This window comes from Oryzias melastigma, linkage group LG5 (genome assembly GCF_002922805.2).
Source record: "Oryzias melastigma strain HK-1 linkage group LG5, ASM292280v2, whole genome shotgun sequence".
Classification (NCBI taxonomy): domain Eukaryota; kingdom Metazoa; phylum Chordata; class Actinopteri; order Beloniformes; family Adrianichthyidae; genus Oryzias; species Oryzias melastigma.
In genome coordinates, this window is record NC_050516.1 from 5,959,819 (window position 1) to 5,973,655 (window position 13,837).

At 41.6% G+C, this 13,837-nt stretch overlaps 1 protein-coding gene across 2 annotated transcripts in view; it reads right to left on the minus strand.

Annotated features, from left to right (window-relative positions):
- The window catches only part of LOC112145575 (serine/threonine-protein kinase BRSK2), a gene marked incomplete at its 3' end in the record, with an annotated part of 302,845 nt that overhangs the window by 49,894 nt on the left and 239,114 nt on the right, over nucleotides 1-13,837 (minus strand). For both annotated transcript variants that reach the window (XM_036211820.1, XM_024270896.2), the window contains 6 exon segments: nucleotides 1,733-1,764; nucleotides 5,334-5,480; nucleotides 8,013-8,081; nucleotides 8,825-8,858; nucleotides 9,975-10,091; nucleotides 10,531-10,671. In XM_036211820.1, coding sequence (XP_036067713.1) covers nucleotides 1,733-1,764; nucleotides 5,334-5,480; nucleotides 8,013-8,081; nucleotides 8,825-8,858; nucleotides 9,975-10,091; nucleotides 10,531-10,671 — 540 coding nt within the window.

Sequence of the window (13,837 nt, forward strand, 5' to 3'; positions counted from 1 at the left end):
TAGTGACTTTAGCTTTAACATCTTTAGAGCTATTGAACATTTTTTACCAAATGTGATTCCTGTCCTCATTTAAAATTCTTAAAAATAATTTATGACTTTGTTTTAACGTAAAATTCGATGAGTGTTGTTTGAGTTATGACAAACCAATAGAGACACTTGCTGTCAGTTTAAAGCGTTTTTAAAAGAGTTATTGATCCCAGAAGTTAGCTTTCTAGCTAGCTTTGTTTACAAGTTAGCCTTCTGCTTGAGCTGCTGCCGTTTTCTGTTGCGATTTCTGGTGATGACATTTTGTGATCTTTTCATGACATTCAGACTTGGAGTGGAGTATTTATCCGTAATGATAAGATGAAATATAAAGCTCTGATCATAATGACAGTGAATGAAAAATCCGATCCTGATCGGACAAAGGAGTCCGATTCCGATAGAGTCCCAAATCACGTGATCGGCCCCGATTTCCGATCACGTGATCGGGTCGGGACATCCCTAACATATATATATTAGAGCTGTCAGGCGATTAAAATTTTTTATTGCGATTAATCCCATTTTGTCCATAGTTAACTTGCGATTTATCGCAAATTAATATATGGCCTATTTTAGGAAACAAATGTGTGCTTCGTGGAATTTAGCAGTTCTACATTAATTATGAAAACAAGAATGGCTAAACTAATAATTTTCATCACAAATACTTTATTTTGTAACATTGTATTGAGATAAACTTTCTTAACAATAAAAGGCTGTAACATAAAATGCCTAACAAAAGCCCAAGTCAACGTTCAGTAAAAAAAATTAAAAAACATCAAAAATAACATTTCCATAACACTTTCATGTTCATTTTTTGTCAGGACCAAATCTTTTCCTCCTCTGCTGAACTGTAGTAATAAATGAAATAGAGATTTATCATTTCCAATGAACTTTTGTTTTTTAAAACATTAAAGACTGAGAAAAGCGGGATACTCTGTGGATAGTTTGACAGTCTGTTACTGCCGCCGCGTTCTCTGGCTGCAGCTCGATGCAATGACGTGTCCAGCCTCACGCCATGAATATGCCGGCAGACAGACCGCTATGCTGGGGTTGGAAAACACTTAAACCTCCAGAACATTTAAAACGTCCCCCAGTGCGCTTGCTGTTCGGAACGTCGGGGGTCCGCAGCTCTCGGGACACGGCGCCGGACGCGAGCCGGTACCACCAGACATGGTACTGGACGCGAACCGGAGCCGGGTTAGGGTACAGGAGCTCTCCGCATCCTGGCGCCGGGCCGGTTCTAGCTAGCAGCTCGGTGGTTGGAGACCCGCCTGTGATCTAGTGAGAGCAGCCGGTGAGTTAGAGGGCGATGAGGGACGCCTGCACGCGGTGTGGAAAGGGATGTATGAGGAAATCCACGATTAATGCGTCAAAAAAATTTAGGCATCAAGCACATGTCAGATTAATGTGTAATTAACGCGACAAATCTGACAGCCCTAATTATCAGTATTAAGTTTTGTTGCAATTGATTTCTTAAGTGCAAGATCCTTTTTTTTCATCAGTAGATATATGCCATTATTAATCCAATTTCATAGATTTTCTTAGTTTTTCTTCATGCAACTTTTGCTGTCTGTGGTGCCATAACAAATTAATTTATCCTTGTGATATGAATAAAGTTCAGTTCAATTCAAAACAAAACCTTTGATAGCTGCATAACTACCATCGCTGAAAATCATTTTTTCTTTCAACAGCATGAAGGAGGCATACTTACAGGTACCACGAGTGCTTCTGGATCTGCTCCAGCTGTGGAAAAAACACAGGAAGGAGTTGGTGAGAGAGTGGTTCTGTTCAGGAGAAGGTTCAGGTGGCAGATGAATCAAAAAAATCTCAGAAACATTTACAGCATTTACAACATTTTCATTAAAAAAATTAAATAAATAAAAAATGACAGGAAGCCAGGGATGTTTTAACTGAAGAAATGGAACAATAATCTTAAAGGATCATGAAATACAGAAATCCTTCTTTCATTGTTTTCTCATTATAAAATTGGTTGTCCAAAACTGAATTCCGTTCCTGAGATAGACTGAGACACTTGGTTTGCTCACGGTTCGGTACATACCGCGATACGAGGGTCACGGTTTGGTACATATTGAACAAAAAAAAACTGAAATCCTACTAAACCACAGATTATGATTTCTTTTGAAAACAGAAACAAAATAAAGAAATCAGATTTTTTTCAAGTGCACAGCTTTTGGCAGTTATAGCAGAATCACACTTTAAATAGAACTCTTTTAAACTTGTAAACATTACAACTTGTATATAATTTAATCAAATGTAAAAGTTCCTCAGTCCTCAATGCTTGTAAACATGAATATAATAAACTCCAACAATCTTAGCTGTGGTCTTAAGTCTTGACATTCTGCAGTACTGTACTCTTAATTTACCAGTGTGAGGGCCGTCATGTAATGAGCATTTACAAAGAAATAAGCTCTCTGATGCCTCAGAAGTCCAGCTGTACGTGGAAAGTTCTGCGTTTTTACTAAGTCATCTTCAATCTCTTTGAATTGAATTGAATTGAATGCCTTTATTGTCATTGCAGTTACAATGAAATTTCGGAATTTTGTGCACTTGTTCATAAAGTGCAGGTATTTATAGATTTTTCTTGTTCAACAGGGTTGTTGTGACAGGGCTGGGTGATGATGTCAGAGGTGGGCGGTCTTGTTGGACGTTTATTCCCACATTGTATACAGAGATGAGGCAAATCTTGCAGATATTGTAATTCTTGTGATGCAATTCACTTCCTGATCATCATATTCGACGGTGAACCCTAAATCTCTTAGTGTCTGTGGCATCTTCAAACACGAGCTGGAAGCAGCTCACACAGCAGCTGCATCAGTGCAAATCCAAGCGGCCACGAAGTGAAAAGTCCAATGAAAACGCACGCAGAAGTCAGACATTCTGCTCTACGCGTGTTTGCAGAGACTCCCACTGAAAGAAGCCGCCAGAACGCGCACCACAGCCGGTGCGCGAGCACATGCCGGCCACAAAACTACTTCCCTCATTTGGACTCTGCCTCCCAGGGGAAGGGCAAAGGATTATCTGGTTGGGAGGGGGGAGAGTATGAGCGGACCTGAAGCAGACAGGCTCAGAAACAAAGACATGAACACACAGACACTCAGGCAGGTCACAGTGGTACTGAATAAATAAAATGCGTACCGTGAAAAATGGCGTACCAAACCATGGAACGCGTACCGAACGGTTCGGTTTTATATCGACTATTGTTGCATCCCTAGTGTCTATCCTGTGTGTTTGCATTTGTGTGTTGTTGACATTGTTGCGTTTCCATTAACTCTGAAATTTCGCAAATTGGAATTTCGATAATAAATTCTCCTAATGGAAACACCACAATTTTGTAAAAAAAATTGTATTTTTTGAAAAAAAAAAAATTGTGCTCAGAGGAGGTGGTTTTGGGGCCGTATCGAAACAGACGTTTTTCGCAAAACTGTAAAGGAAACACTTTTTTCGAAATAGATGCACCTCTTTGTATGAAGTGTCTGTCCTGAGCGCAGCACGCGCAACACGCGGGCGGCAGGAGAGATCCAACAGCTTCACAGCTTCATCTGCAGCTACACTTCTGCAGCTTGGAGCCTGAAGATGCTGAAGTCTCGTTTGAGGAAAAGCGTGAGTGCAGGGACAGAAACTTAAATTGATCTTGTAGTGTTTTAAACAGAAAAAGGTCCAGCAGCTTACTTGCTCTAATGGTTATTTTTCAGCGGCTCGCTGAACAGGTTTCTCACCTGAGACTGTCAATAGACTCTGGGCGGCACCTAATCTCCAGATAGAGCTGTGACGTAACCGCAATGCTCCTTTTTTAGTGAATAAAGTAAAAAAAAAAAACACTTGTTCTCATTCATTGCTGTGTTCTTAATGACTTATCGCGTTAGTTGGTTTGTGCTTTATCGCAAAATAATGATTTAATGGAAATTGTGTCATTTCGAAACATTGCTTTTTAGAAATTCCTAGAATTTCTATAAAGTTTTGCGCAAATGTGTAATGGAAACGCAGCTAGTGTCAGTGTATTGGGAAACAGGGGGTTCAGTCTACTTCATTACTTTATTGTTGCTGACCAGTCGGTTCAAACTGAACATTCCTCATTTGGTCTTAGCTGATGGAAAAACTGATCCACTTCTCAGTGATGATCCAGTTAGCATGAATCAGCTCTTTTCACATGGACCCACAGAGAAAACACAGTTGCAGATAAAACTGTTTTCCTATCAGGAATGAGATGTCAGACTGTTCGTCAGACTGTGTCGTGACTGCTGCTCAACAAAGGCTTAAGCTTTTTTCTCTGCAGCAGGACAAAAATGTTTGTTTAAAGTTTCTAATCTTGGGATAGCTTGAACTCAAATTGCTGGAAAACTCCCAATCTTTAGCAAATTTCTGTGAATGCAGGTGACTCCAATACACGCTGGAGGTCCTGGCTCGATGAAGCCAACAGGACTATATGATGCAGACTATATGAGCAGAGAGGAAATCCTGTGATCCCCCGAGCAGATCCTCACCGGGTCCTAACTGTGCATAGATATGTCTATAAAAACTATGAGTCCAACATGCGTCAGGAACAGATCTGACTCACTGCTGCCTATACGAATCGAACTCCCAGTCTTGTTTCACATTAAAACTGATCTCTTCTCAACCATGTAAAAGCTGTTGGTGCTGTGACACTATGATTACACAGATTCAAACCAGCAGGAAATGGCTCTTCAACAACCCGCTTCTTTCAGAGAGTATAGAAAGCAGCGCTCAGATGATCAATATTTGCATCTTTTCATGTTGTGCTGCAGCGGTTGGGGGGCAGGGGTTCAGCTTCTGCTGAGGAGGATCTGCAAGATGACAGAGACTCTGCAGTATTGATGAGCAGGGAGGCAGGACAGCTGCTTTCAACTCAAACCTCAAAGGCAGAAAAAACATCTGCTCCTTCCTGTCATGAACTCTGTTTCATGTGTTCAGTAGTGCAGGTTCCAAACGCCAGACGTTTCCCCCTGAAGTACCACAGCATCACAGAGTGAGCAAAGAGAATAAAAGCAAAGAGGACTTTCAGAGACCACGTTTGAAGCTTCATCAGCTGCATGAAGTGAAACTAAACGCAGTAAAGAGCGCTGCTCAATTTGTTCTGTTTGTATTATAATCCCACAGAAATGCTGGCAGAAGATGAAGGGAGGCAGCGCTCATTTGCTGCAGGGCTAGTCACTGCGCTCCTGTGCTAAAATTAGCCTCCACAGTCCCAGAGGCAACGACCCAGTCTGCTGGAAACAAGTATCTATGTGTGTCTGTGTGTGTGTGGGCTCAGTCATCTGAGGTGATGAGCTCACCGTCAACCGCTTGCTGGCGTCCACCTCGATCATGCCGCGCAGGAGGTTCTGACAGTCTGGGGGGATGAAGTGAGGCATGTGGAAAACCCCTAGCTTCACCTTCTCCAGAAGATTCCTCAGGTTGTCGTCATCAAAAGGCAGCGCACCCTAGTGGAGCATTGGGGGGGGTTATTTCTGCTCCATCGTGGTACAGCTGGATGCTGCTCCTTTTCAGCCTTCATTTATCTCCCAGGAAGGAAGTCAGTCGTTACTGAGCTCAACGAATACACAGGAACAGTAAAAATTACAGATCAACAAATGTATATGAGCTATCACTAACAAATAAAAAATGTGCACTTTTGATGAGCTAGTCATACAGAAGAGTTGTTTCTTTGAACATTCACAGAAACTCCTGGATGTCATCAGAGAAACCCAGGTGACATTAACAGCTGCTGTTCTAACTGAAAAAAAAATCATGTTTTTATTTCTGAAAAAAATGGAAAATAAAATGGGCCTGGGACAGCTGTGGCCTCCAGAAGGCGCTCCACATTAAATTTGACAGGCAAATAATTGAATAAAAACAATGTGGTTGCAAAGGTTTGAGGAGTGAGGAGGAGACTGCCGCTTCAACCTCCTGTCAGAGGCCTCTTTCAGGACAGACTCACCTGTTCACAATTTCTGTGAAAACACTCAGAAACAGAGAGGAAGTGGCTCTTCTCTTCTGTATGGTATGTGGATGGTTTGGTTTTTACAAAGCAGTACATTCATGAGGATCATTTCTTCTGTGGTTCTGAGTAGTGATCTACCCTCTCACATTTCCTTCAGACTCATGATGTTCTTCATGGGTTAGGACAGGGGTCACCAACACGGTGCCCATGGGCACAAGGGTGCCCTCAAGGACCACACGAGGGGACCTCATTTATCTTCTAAAAATAACACAACCTCACTTGTGAGCTGCATCTAAAATTCAATTTTATTCTGCTGCATTTTTTTTATTACACTTGCATTGACAGATTTAAAAATGAAAACATCTTCAAAATATGTTGATGATATGAACTTTAGATAGGTTTAGGTGACCTCTGACCTACTCCAGTTCAAAGATCATTAATTTAGTTAAAAATGTTGCAGATTTGGCTATTAGATCAAAATGTGACAAGATTTGTTTAAAAATGCAGATATTTCTATAGCATTACATAATTGATAAACATGGTACAACATAGTGAAAAGGGGACATTTTTCCATGAAATGTAAGAGATCACCTGAAAATGTAACAATCACTGAGATTAATAAAGTGCTAAATATTGATATTTGTTTCCTAGCTTGTTGTCATTGTTGATAATTATGGTGAGAAATCAGTCTTTACATAGAGGAGAATCATTATTCATCATTAATAATGTAGAATGAAAGACAACCTGAGGGAATTTGTTATTTCAAACGGGTAGACCCTTGTATGACTCAGTACCCATAAAGTAGCTCTCAGTTTCAAGAAGGTTGGTGACCCCTGTGTTAGGGTTAGACCCTTGTAAAATCAAGGGTTCGCAACTCTTGGTACGTAGTACCGGATGCATTACTGGATGCGCACTGGTCCTCTGCATGCGTCCTATCCCAGCATCAGTACTGGTACCAGTAGTGGTTACCCTCACCTTAACCCGGTACTGGTATCGCATCTGGTCCAGTGTCAAGTTAGGGCTAGTGTACTGATACGTGGTTTAGGTGCCGGTGCACCATGGTACTGGACCGGTTCTGGTAGTTGGGAGCCCGTTTGATTAAATGGAAACAGCCGGTATGTCGAAAAATGACGACTTGGGGACACCCAAAAGTTAAAAAAGTGATGTGGAGGGGTCCTTAACCAAACGTCAATAAGTGATGACCTGGGAGTGAGAAAGTGACAATGTTGCCATAGAAACGTTGACTCAGACCAAAAATGCCAGAAGTAAACCTATGTGGTATGTCATACTCCCTCGCTCCACTTCTCATATAAAGTCAATGGAAACAAGAACCAACACCCAGAGACACACAACAAAGAAAAACATACTGGATCCTTAGAACCCAAGTCCTTTTTCGTTATCTGCCATGATGATGAATCCAATAAGTCCAATTCTACCGTCCATAATACTTTTAGACACCATTTGCACATCACATCTAGACATCTCACATTTGTTATATAAAATCAGATCTGGATTTTTGAATACACTGTAGCTATTTTTTGACTTTCTGCCTCACGTGTTGCTGTCATGCTGCTTAAGATGAAGCAAATGTGAGGAGCTGAAAGCAACAGCAGGATGGAAACTCTGAAGTTCATGAAGCTGCTGAAGGAAGACGACCAAGAAGCTGGAGGTATGAAAACATGGTAACATAGGAAAGTGTTGGGTTTAGATGACAGCTTCATGATGAAGCAGCAGCATTCTCCATGGGGTCACTTTCAACTTTGTTTAAAAATCTATTTATATATTTAGTTTTCTTAATTCTGGCTGTTTTCTCCTTCCCAGCTGCAGAGCTCACTTGGCTCAAGGCTTTTTATTTCAGATCCATCAAGTGTTATTCAAGGATTCACTCAGGAGCAACGGAAACACAGCATCACATAGCAGAGTATTTTCATCCACAGCAACAGCAGACACATATTCATAGACTAAACTTCAGAACATGCACTTCAGACATTGACTGGCCTGAAGGACCTTGTGAGCATCTCTGCATACTCACCACTAAAAGTGCAAACAGGATGACTCCACAGCTCCAAGCGTCTGCTTTTCTCCCGTCGTACTTCTCCCCCTGGTGGACACACAGAGAACTGCATGAGTGAGCAGCTCCAGCACACAAACCATCATGCACTTTTAACTCCTGAGGCTTGTTAAGAGATCATTGTCTATAGAGAAGAGTTTAACCCTTTAATATTGGATCTCCAGTGTTTGTGTTCTTTGATTTACGGTCATTTTTTAATTGTCAGCTCAATCAACGCAGTAATTCCAGCAGATTCTGAAGGTGAAACGCAGCTTTTTTCCTTCAGAATCTGCTGGAATTACAACATTGATTGTGATAAAAAGTTATAGTATGTTAAACATTTGTGTTGAAAGGATTAAACACCCACTCCAATTAAAATTGTGCTTTAAACATGTTTGTGTGTCATTTTTCTGATGATGGCAGACATGGATTAAAAAATGATTAAAATTCCAATTCTAAGTATTTTTTTTATTCATTTTTGAAAAATTCTTCAGGTGGAAAGCTTCAATATTACTCACCATTTAATGTTAGGCTTGCGTGTGTGTGGTGCTGTAAGCTAGCAGGAGACAGTGTAAACAGAGAGCTCTGAGCAAATGGGGAGGTGATTTTCTAATGAGCTAATGCCGCTCTGCAGAAAATATGCCCTAGAAATTGCCCACAGGGTTTTCTATTTTGCCTAAAAACAACATAATCCAAATGAAAAACCAATGGGAACGCTTTAAAACTAGATCAAAAAGTTTCAGGACTTTAAATGCAGTGATGTGTGTGTGTGGGAAGGGGCAGAAATCACTTACCCTGATCACCTCCGGACAGGCGTAATGTGGTGATCTGGAAGAGGAGGAACAGACAGTTACTTACAGAGGTAAAACCCCGCCTCCATCCACAAACACACCTAGTCGGGAGGGGGAGGGGCTCAGAGGAGGATTTTCTCCTTCGCGTCTGGTGTGAACTACAAAGGCGCTGAATGGAGCAGCACTTTGCAGCATTTCCACATGCGGTGTGAACCGGGCGTAAGAACTCCTCAACTTCCTGTTAAAACTATCATCTTAGTTCGGCATAAATGCTTCTGCTCCGTTCAGTCAACAAGGAGATTGGAGAAAATTCAGGTAAAGCAGAAACGAGTGGAAGAGTCGACCACAGACAGATTCTGCTGCTTCAGACGGACAGTTCTGCTTTGCCTGATAGACATCAAGGTGTTTGGTATCAATCACAGACATTCAACAGGATGTCAAAACATGGATTTATTTACCACATTTAGAATAAGAACCACAATTGTTTGGTTCTGAAAACAGTTCTCAAAGAGTTAGTGATTTAAACTGAACAAAGGAAATTCCCTTAGCAACAGAATCAATACTGACAAAACATATTCTGAATAGCTAATTCTGGGCTCATTGTATACAATGCTGTAATAAAACATCGTGAACTGTCCCTGAAAAATAAGTAAATTGAATTTTCAAAGTAAATTGATCTAATGAATCATCTGTAGATTTTCCTTTGATTTTTTTTTAAAAACCTTTCAAAACAATATGTGAAGGTTCACAGAAAGCCCCCCAAAGGACTGAGGTCTTGGGTTTCCCTGGCAGCAGCAGCAGCGGCAGCAGGAGTAGTCTGCTCTTCGTCAGTAGAGCGTACGTCTCCTGTAACCCTCTCAGAGCAAACACTCTCCATCTTCTAGGCTGACATGAAGATTATGCTAATGTGTGCAAAACCAGTCAATCAGAACTCCTCAAACACGGCACCGTAAAACACGCCGTCGCATCCTAATCAGAGCAGATCTTTCTGCTGCAGCAGCTTAATGACTTCCATCAAATACGCCTGCTCCTCCTGAAGGAGATCCTAGACAAGGACGCAGGTCTGACACATCCCACCCCTCACCATCATCCCTTTGTCTTATATCCACCAATCACAAGACGCATGTTTAGAAGATGGATGAGAAGAACTCACCCGCAGCTGGTCTCCAGCAGACTGTCCCCGACCTGCAGAGACGCCATGCCGAAGTCTGCTATCCTGATGTTGTTCTTCTCATCTAGCAACAAGTTCTCCGGCTTCAGGTCTCTGTGACTGCAGGGGAACAAGAGGACCAGCCTGAGATCCAGTAGCAGCTTCACACACACAATAGGTCCTGAGCCCTGCTGGTTAGAGCTCTGGCTCTACAGACACCAGCCCAGCTGCTCTGCTAGTAAAGCTGGATGTCCTCAGACATGCTGCTCTACACGGAGAATCCAGACTACACACTATTGTCATTTGTGAAAGAAACTGAAAATTGAATTGATTAAAAACATTGGATAAATCCACTTTGAAACTGCATCAAAACATTTCTATTAATTGGAAACGTAAAAAGGTTTTTTGAGACGTTAGATTCTGTGATGTAATCCCACAGAAGCAAACAAACCCAAACAGCTGAGGACACTTGAGGGTCTGTAAACCTCTAATTCAGGATGTCATTCAGACTGCCACACTGAACCATTGCAGTCTAGAAAGAGAAAGGGTTGAAGCTGACCATATGGAGTGGCTGTGGCAGAAGTCCAGAGCTGAGATGATCTGTCTGAAGAACTTCCGGGCTTCTTTTGGGGTTAAGCGGCCCTTTTTCACCAGGTAGTCGAAAAGCTCGCCGCCTGAAACGTGTTCCAGCACTAAGTACCTGCAGAGAGAGTTGATTCATTCAGGCTGAGATTATCCACAACAATATTCACCAACAGCTTTGAATCAATGTCATCTGTAAATCAAACCTTCCTATCTCCCAGCTGGAGGCCCTCCCCACTACCTTGGACAACCCCCCCTCCCCCCCACCCCTTTATTTTAATCCATCACTGCTCAGAAACAGCAGCTTTCCTTCATGTTGTCTGGTTCAGAAATCACTGATCTAAATCCTCTTCATCCAAACTTTTCTCTCCTGAAGAGATGTCACCTCTCTCTGTCTTCTGGCCTCTGCTCACCAGTCTATCTTTGAAAGTCCCTTTCTAAATAAAGTGTTCTATTTTTGTCTGTTAAAATATGAAGGGAAAATGGTTAAGCAACAACAGAGTAAAAGATTGGATAAAAAATGATTTTCTTTGATAATAAAAATGTAATGAGGCAGAAATTAAACAGAATTAAAGTCGCGAGCGGCGTTGGATGGCCCTCCACGCTCACCTTTGCCACAAAATCACCTGCTAAGCAGCCACTTTGCACCACAAAACCCCCCTCCCCTTACTGTTTAGCTGGACTGAGATGTATGTGAGAAATTGACTGAAAGAGCAGTTTTTTCAAAATGGCGGCTTTTCTGTCAGTGTCATCTCCATAGTAATCATTTTATGTTTTGTTTGCTTGAGGTCACCGAACAGATTAACGTTAGTTTCACAAGAATCTGCAAAAGTACATTTTTGGATCTCCTTAGCAACGGAGGTTGTTTGCTAACCACACCCACATTCCTTATATGGTCATATTTTAAGTTATAATACTTGTCAAAGCTTCAGCCTGGGATCAACATATTACATTTTCATAGTAATACATTGAGAGATGTGTGTGTATGAAGAATACGCCACATTTGCGAGCTCGCCACGTGCACGCTGTTCAAAATCTACAGCTTCTAATACCATATTTCTTTCGCCAGTGCCATCCCAATTATGCTCAAAGCGTTAAGAAAACGATTGATAAAAATTCCCAAGAGTTATTTTTGTATGAAGCTGGTACTAAAGCTTGTTTTTTTGTAAATTCAAGATGCCGGGCACTTCCTAAGGTCATAGGTCAACAAAACTTTAGGGGTCATTGAAGACTTCAGCTAGCAGTATGTGCATCAGATAATGTGGGAATCAGGTGAATGAAATGTTTGTTTAGCGCATTCAAAATTCCAAAAATAGCAGATTTAGAAACAAAATGGGCGCCAAGCCGTACGTCGTGGAGCCATCCCATAATCATTTCAAATTTAGCCATTTATATTTCTGAAAAATGTATGTTGGTTACGTTCGCAAATTCGCGACGTTTTTTGCGTACCAGGGCCAAATTTTAAGCATTGTGGTTTCGAAAGTTATATAGTTTCGTTCAGTTTGAGCCCCCAGACGCGTGAATACCCTTTTTATGCAAATCGCATAAAACATGTGCGAGCTAGATAAGACTGTGTCGGTTGCGACCTCGCTACACGCCATTCAAATTCTACAACTTCTAATTCCAACATTTTTCTCAGAGTAGATTCCTAATTATGGCCAGTGATGTGACAAAACATTTGATAAAACCCCCTAGGAGGTTTTTCTTTTTGTAGCTTTGAGTAAAAGTGCTTTTTTTCAAAATTTCAAGATGGCGTCCTCTTCCCAAGGTCAAAGGTCAATGAAACTTCCAGGGTCGTTGTAGACTCCAGCTATGGACATGATTCTGAAGTTTCGTGAAAATCAGACAAACAAAAGTTCCATTTTCCCATACTGTTGAAAAACGTTAAAATCGCCATTTCTCCAACTCTGCCACAAGATGGCCGCCAAGCCGTAGGTCGTGTGGCCATCCCATAATAATTTCAAATGTTCCTGGGTTTATCCCCGACACATGCCATGGGCTTTTGTTTGCATATTTCGAAATATTTTTTTTTTTGGCCCCATAAGCGATTTTTGGCCCATTCATTTTCATTTTTACGAAAACGCTCGCCGTGATGTCATAGCTTTGGGGGGGGTCACGCACAACATGCCAAAAATTCATTTTCAATTTTCCCTAGGTGTGATAAAATTTTGAGGTACTTTTCGTTCATGTGGCGGGGGTGAAATTTTGGCTCAAAGGCGCAGAAAGATAGAATGTTAAAGCAAAAACAATATGGTCCTTGCAGTCAGTAGACTGCTGCTGCGGGCCATAATCATTAGAATCTGTTTCCTTTTCTGGTAGACATCATAATCTTGACAATCCTGGACCTGCAGGCAGTTGAACGTGTATGATGACCTCCTGCATCATTCTCCTCAGACATCCCTGACCCCTCCACCCCCTTCCCTTAATTATGAGCAGATTAAGGGATCTGCTGGAGCGTCTACCTGTCACAGGCGTTTCAATTAGAGAGGTGCTTGCTGTGATTTGTGGGACTTTCAGCGCCACAGTGTTTGCACGTGCAGTGATCATCTGCCACCGTCGTCCTCGCTACATTAGGGAAACAAATTTCTGCTTGGTTTGACAGCGATGCCTTTGTCAATTATTGAGCGGAGCGTTAGGCTGTGCTGCTGGAATGCAGACGTAAACGTGAGCTAGATGGATGTGGAAACTCAAACGAGAATGCCAAGCTTCAACCGCTATTCCTCTGAGCTCCATGATTCCACGTCAGAGAAGACCAGGACCCTCACGCAGCCTGAAGCTTCTCAGTCAATCCATCTTCAGGATTCTGTGACATTCAGTAAAGCAGCTAATGGATGGTAAAATTGGGGGGGGGGAGAAAGAAAGATGGGGTTCGTGGTTTTTGTAGGAACATCTGACCCAACATTTCACCTCAGAAAGACATTTAATCACTTATACAAATAAATAAACACAGCCTAAAGTCCTACTCTGATCATCTATTGATCTCTTGCAAAAATGAGAAAAACAAAGATGTTCATGGATCTATTTGTCTGCAAGTGGAAGCATCAAAATGGAGAGAAGCTGGGAGCTTGTGACTACGTCACTAATTCCATCTTTTTCAAACTGCATTTTTTTGTCTGCTCCTGATTCACAAGGATTTCTCAATGTATTTATTTTTGAACAGATATAATAAAACAAGTATAGCCAGTATTTATTATTTAATTTATTATACTGGTCAGAGGATGTTCAAGATGGGTCTCAGAAGCTCAGACATATGTGAGCACTGCGATGGCAACTTACCTGACAGT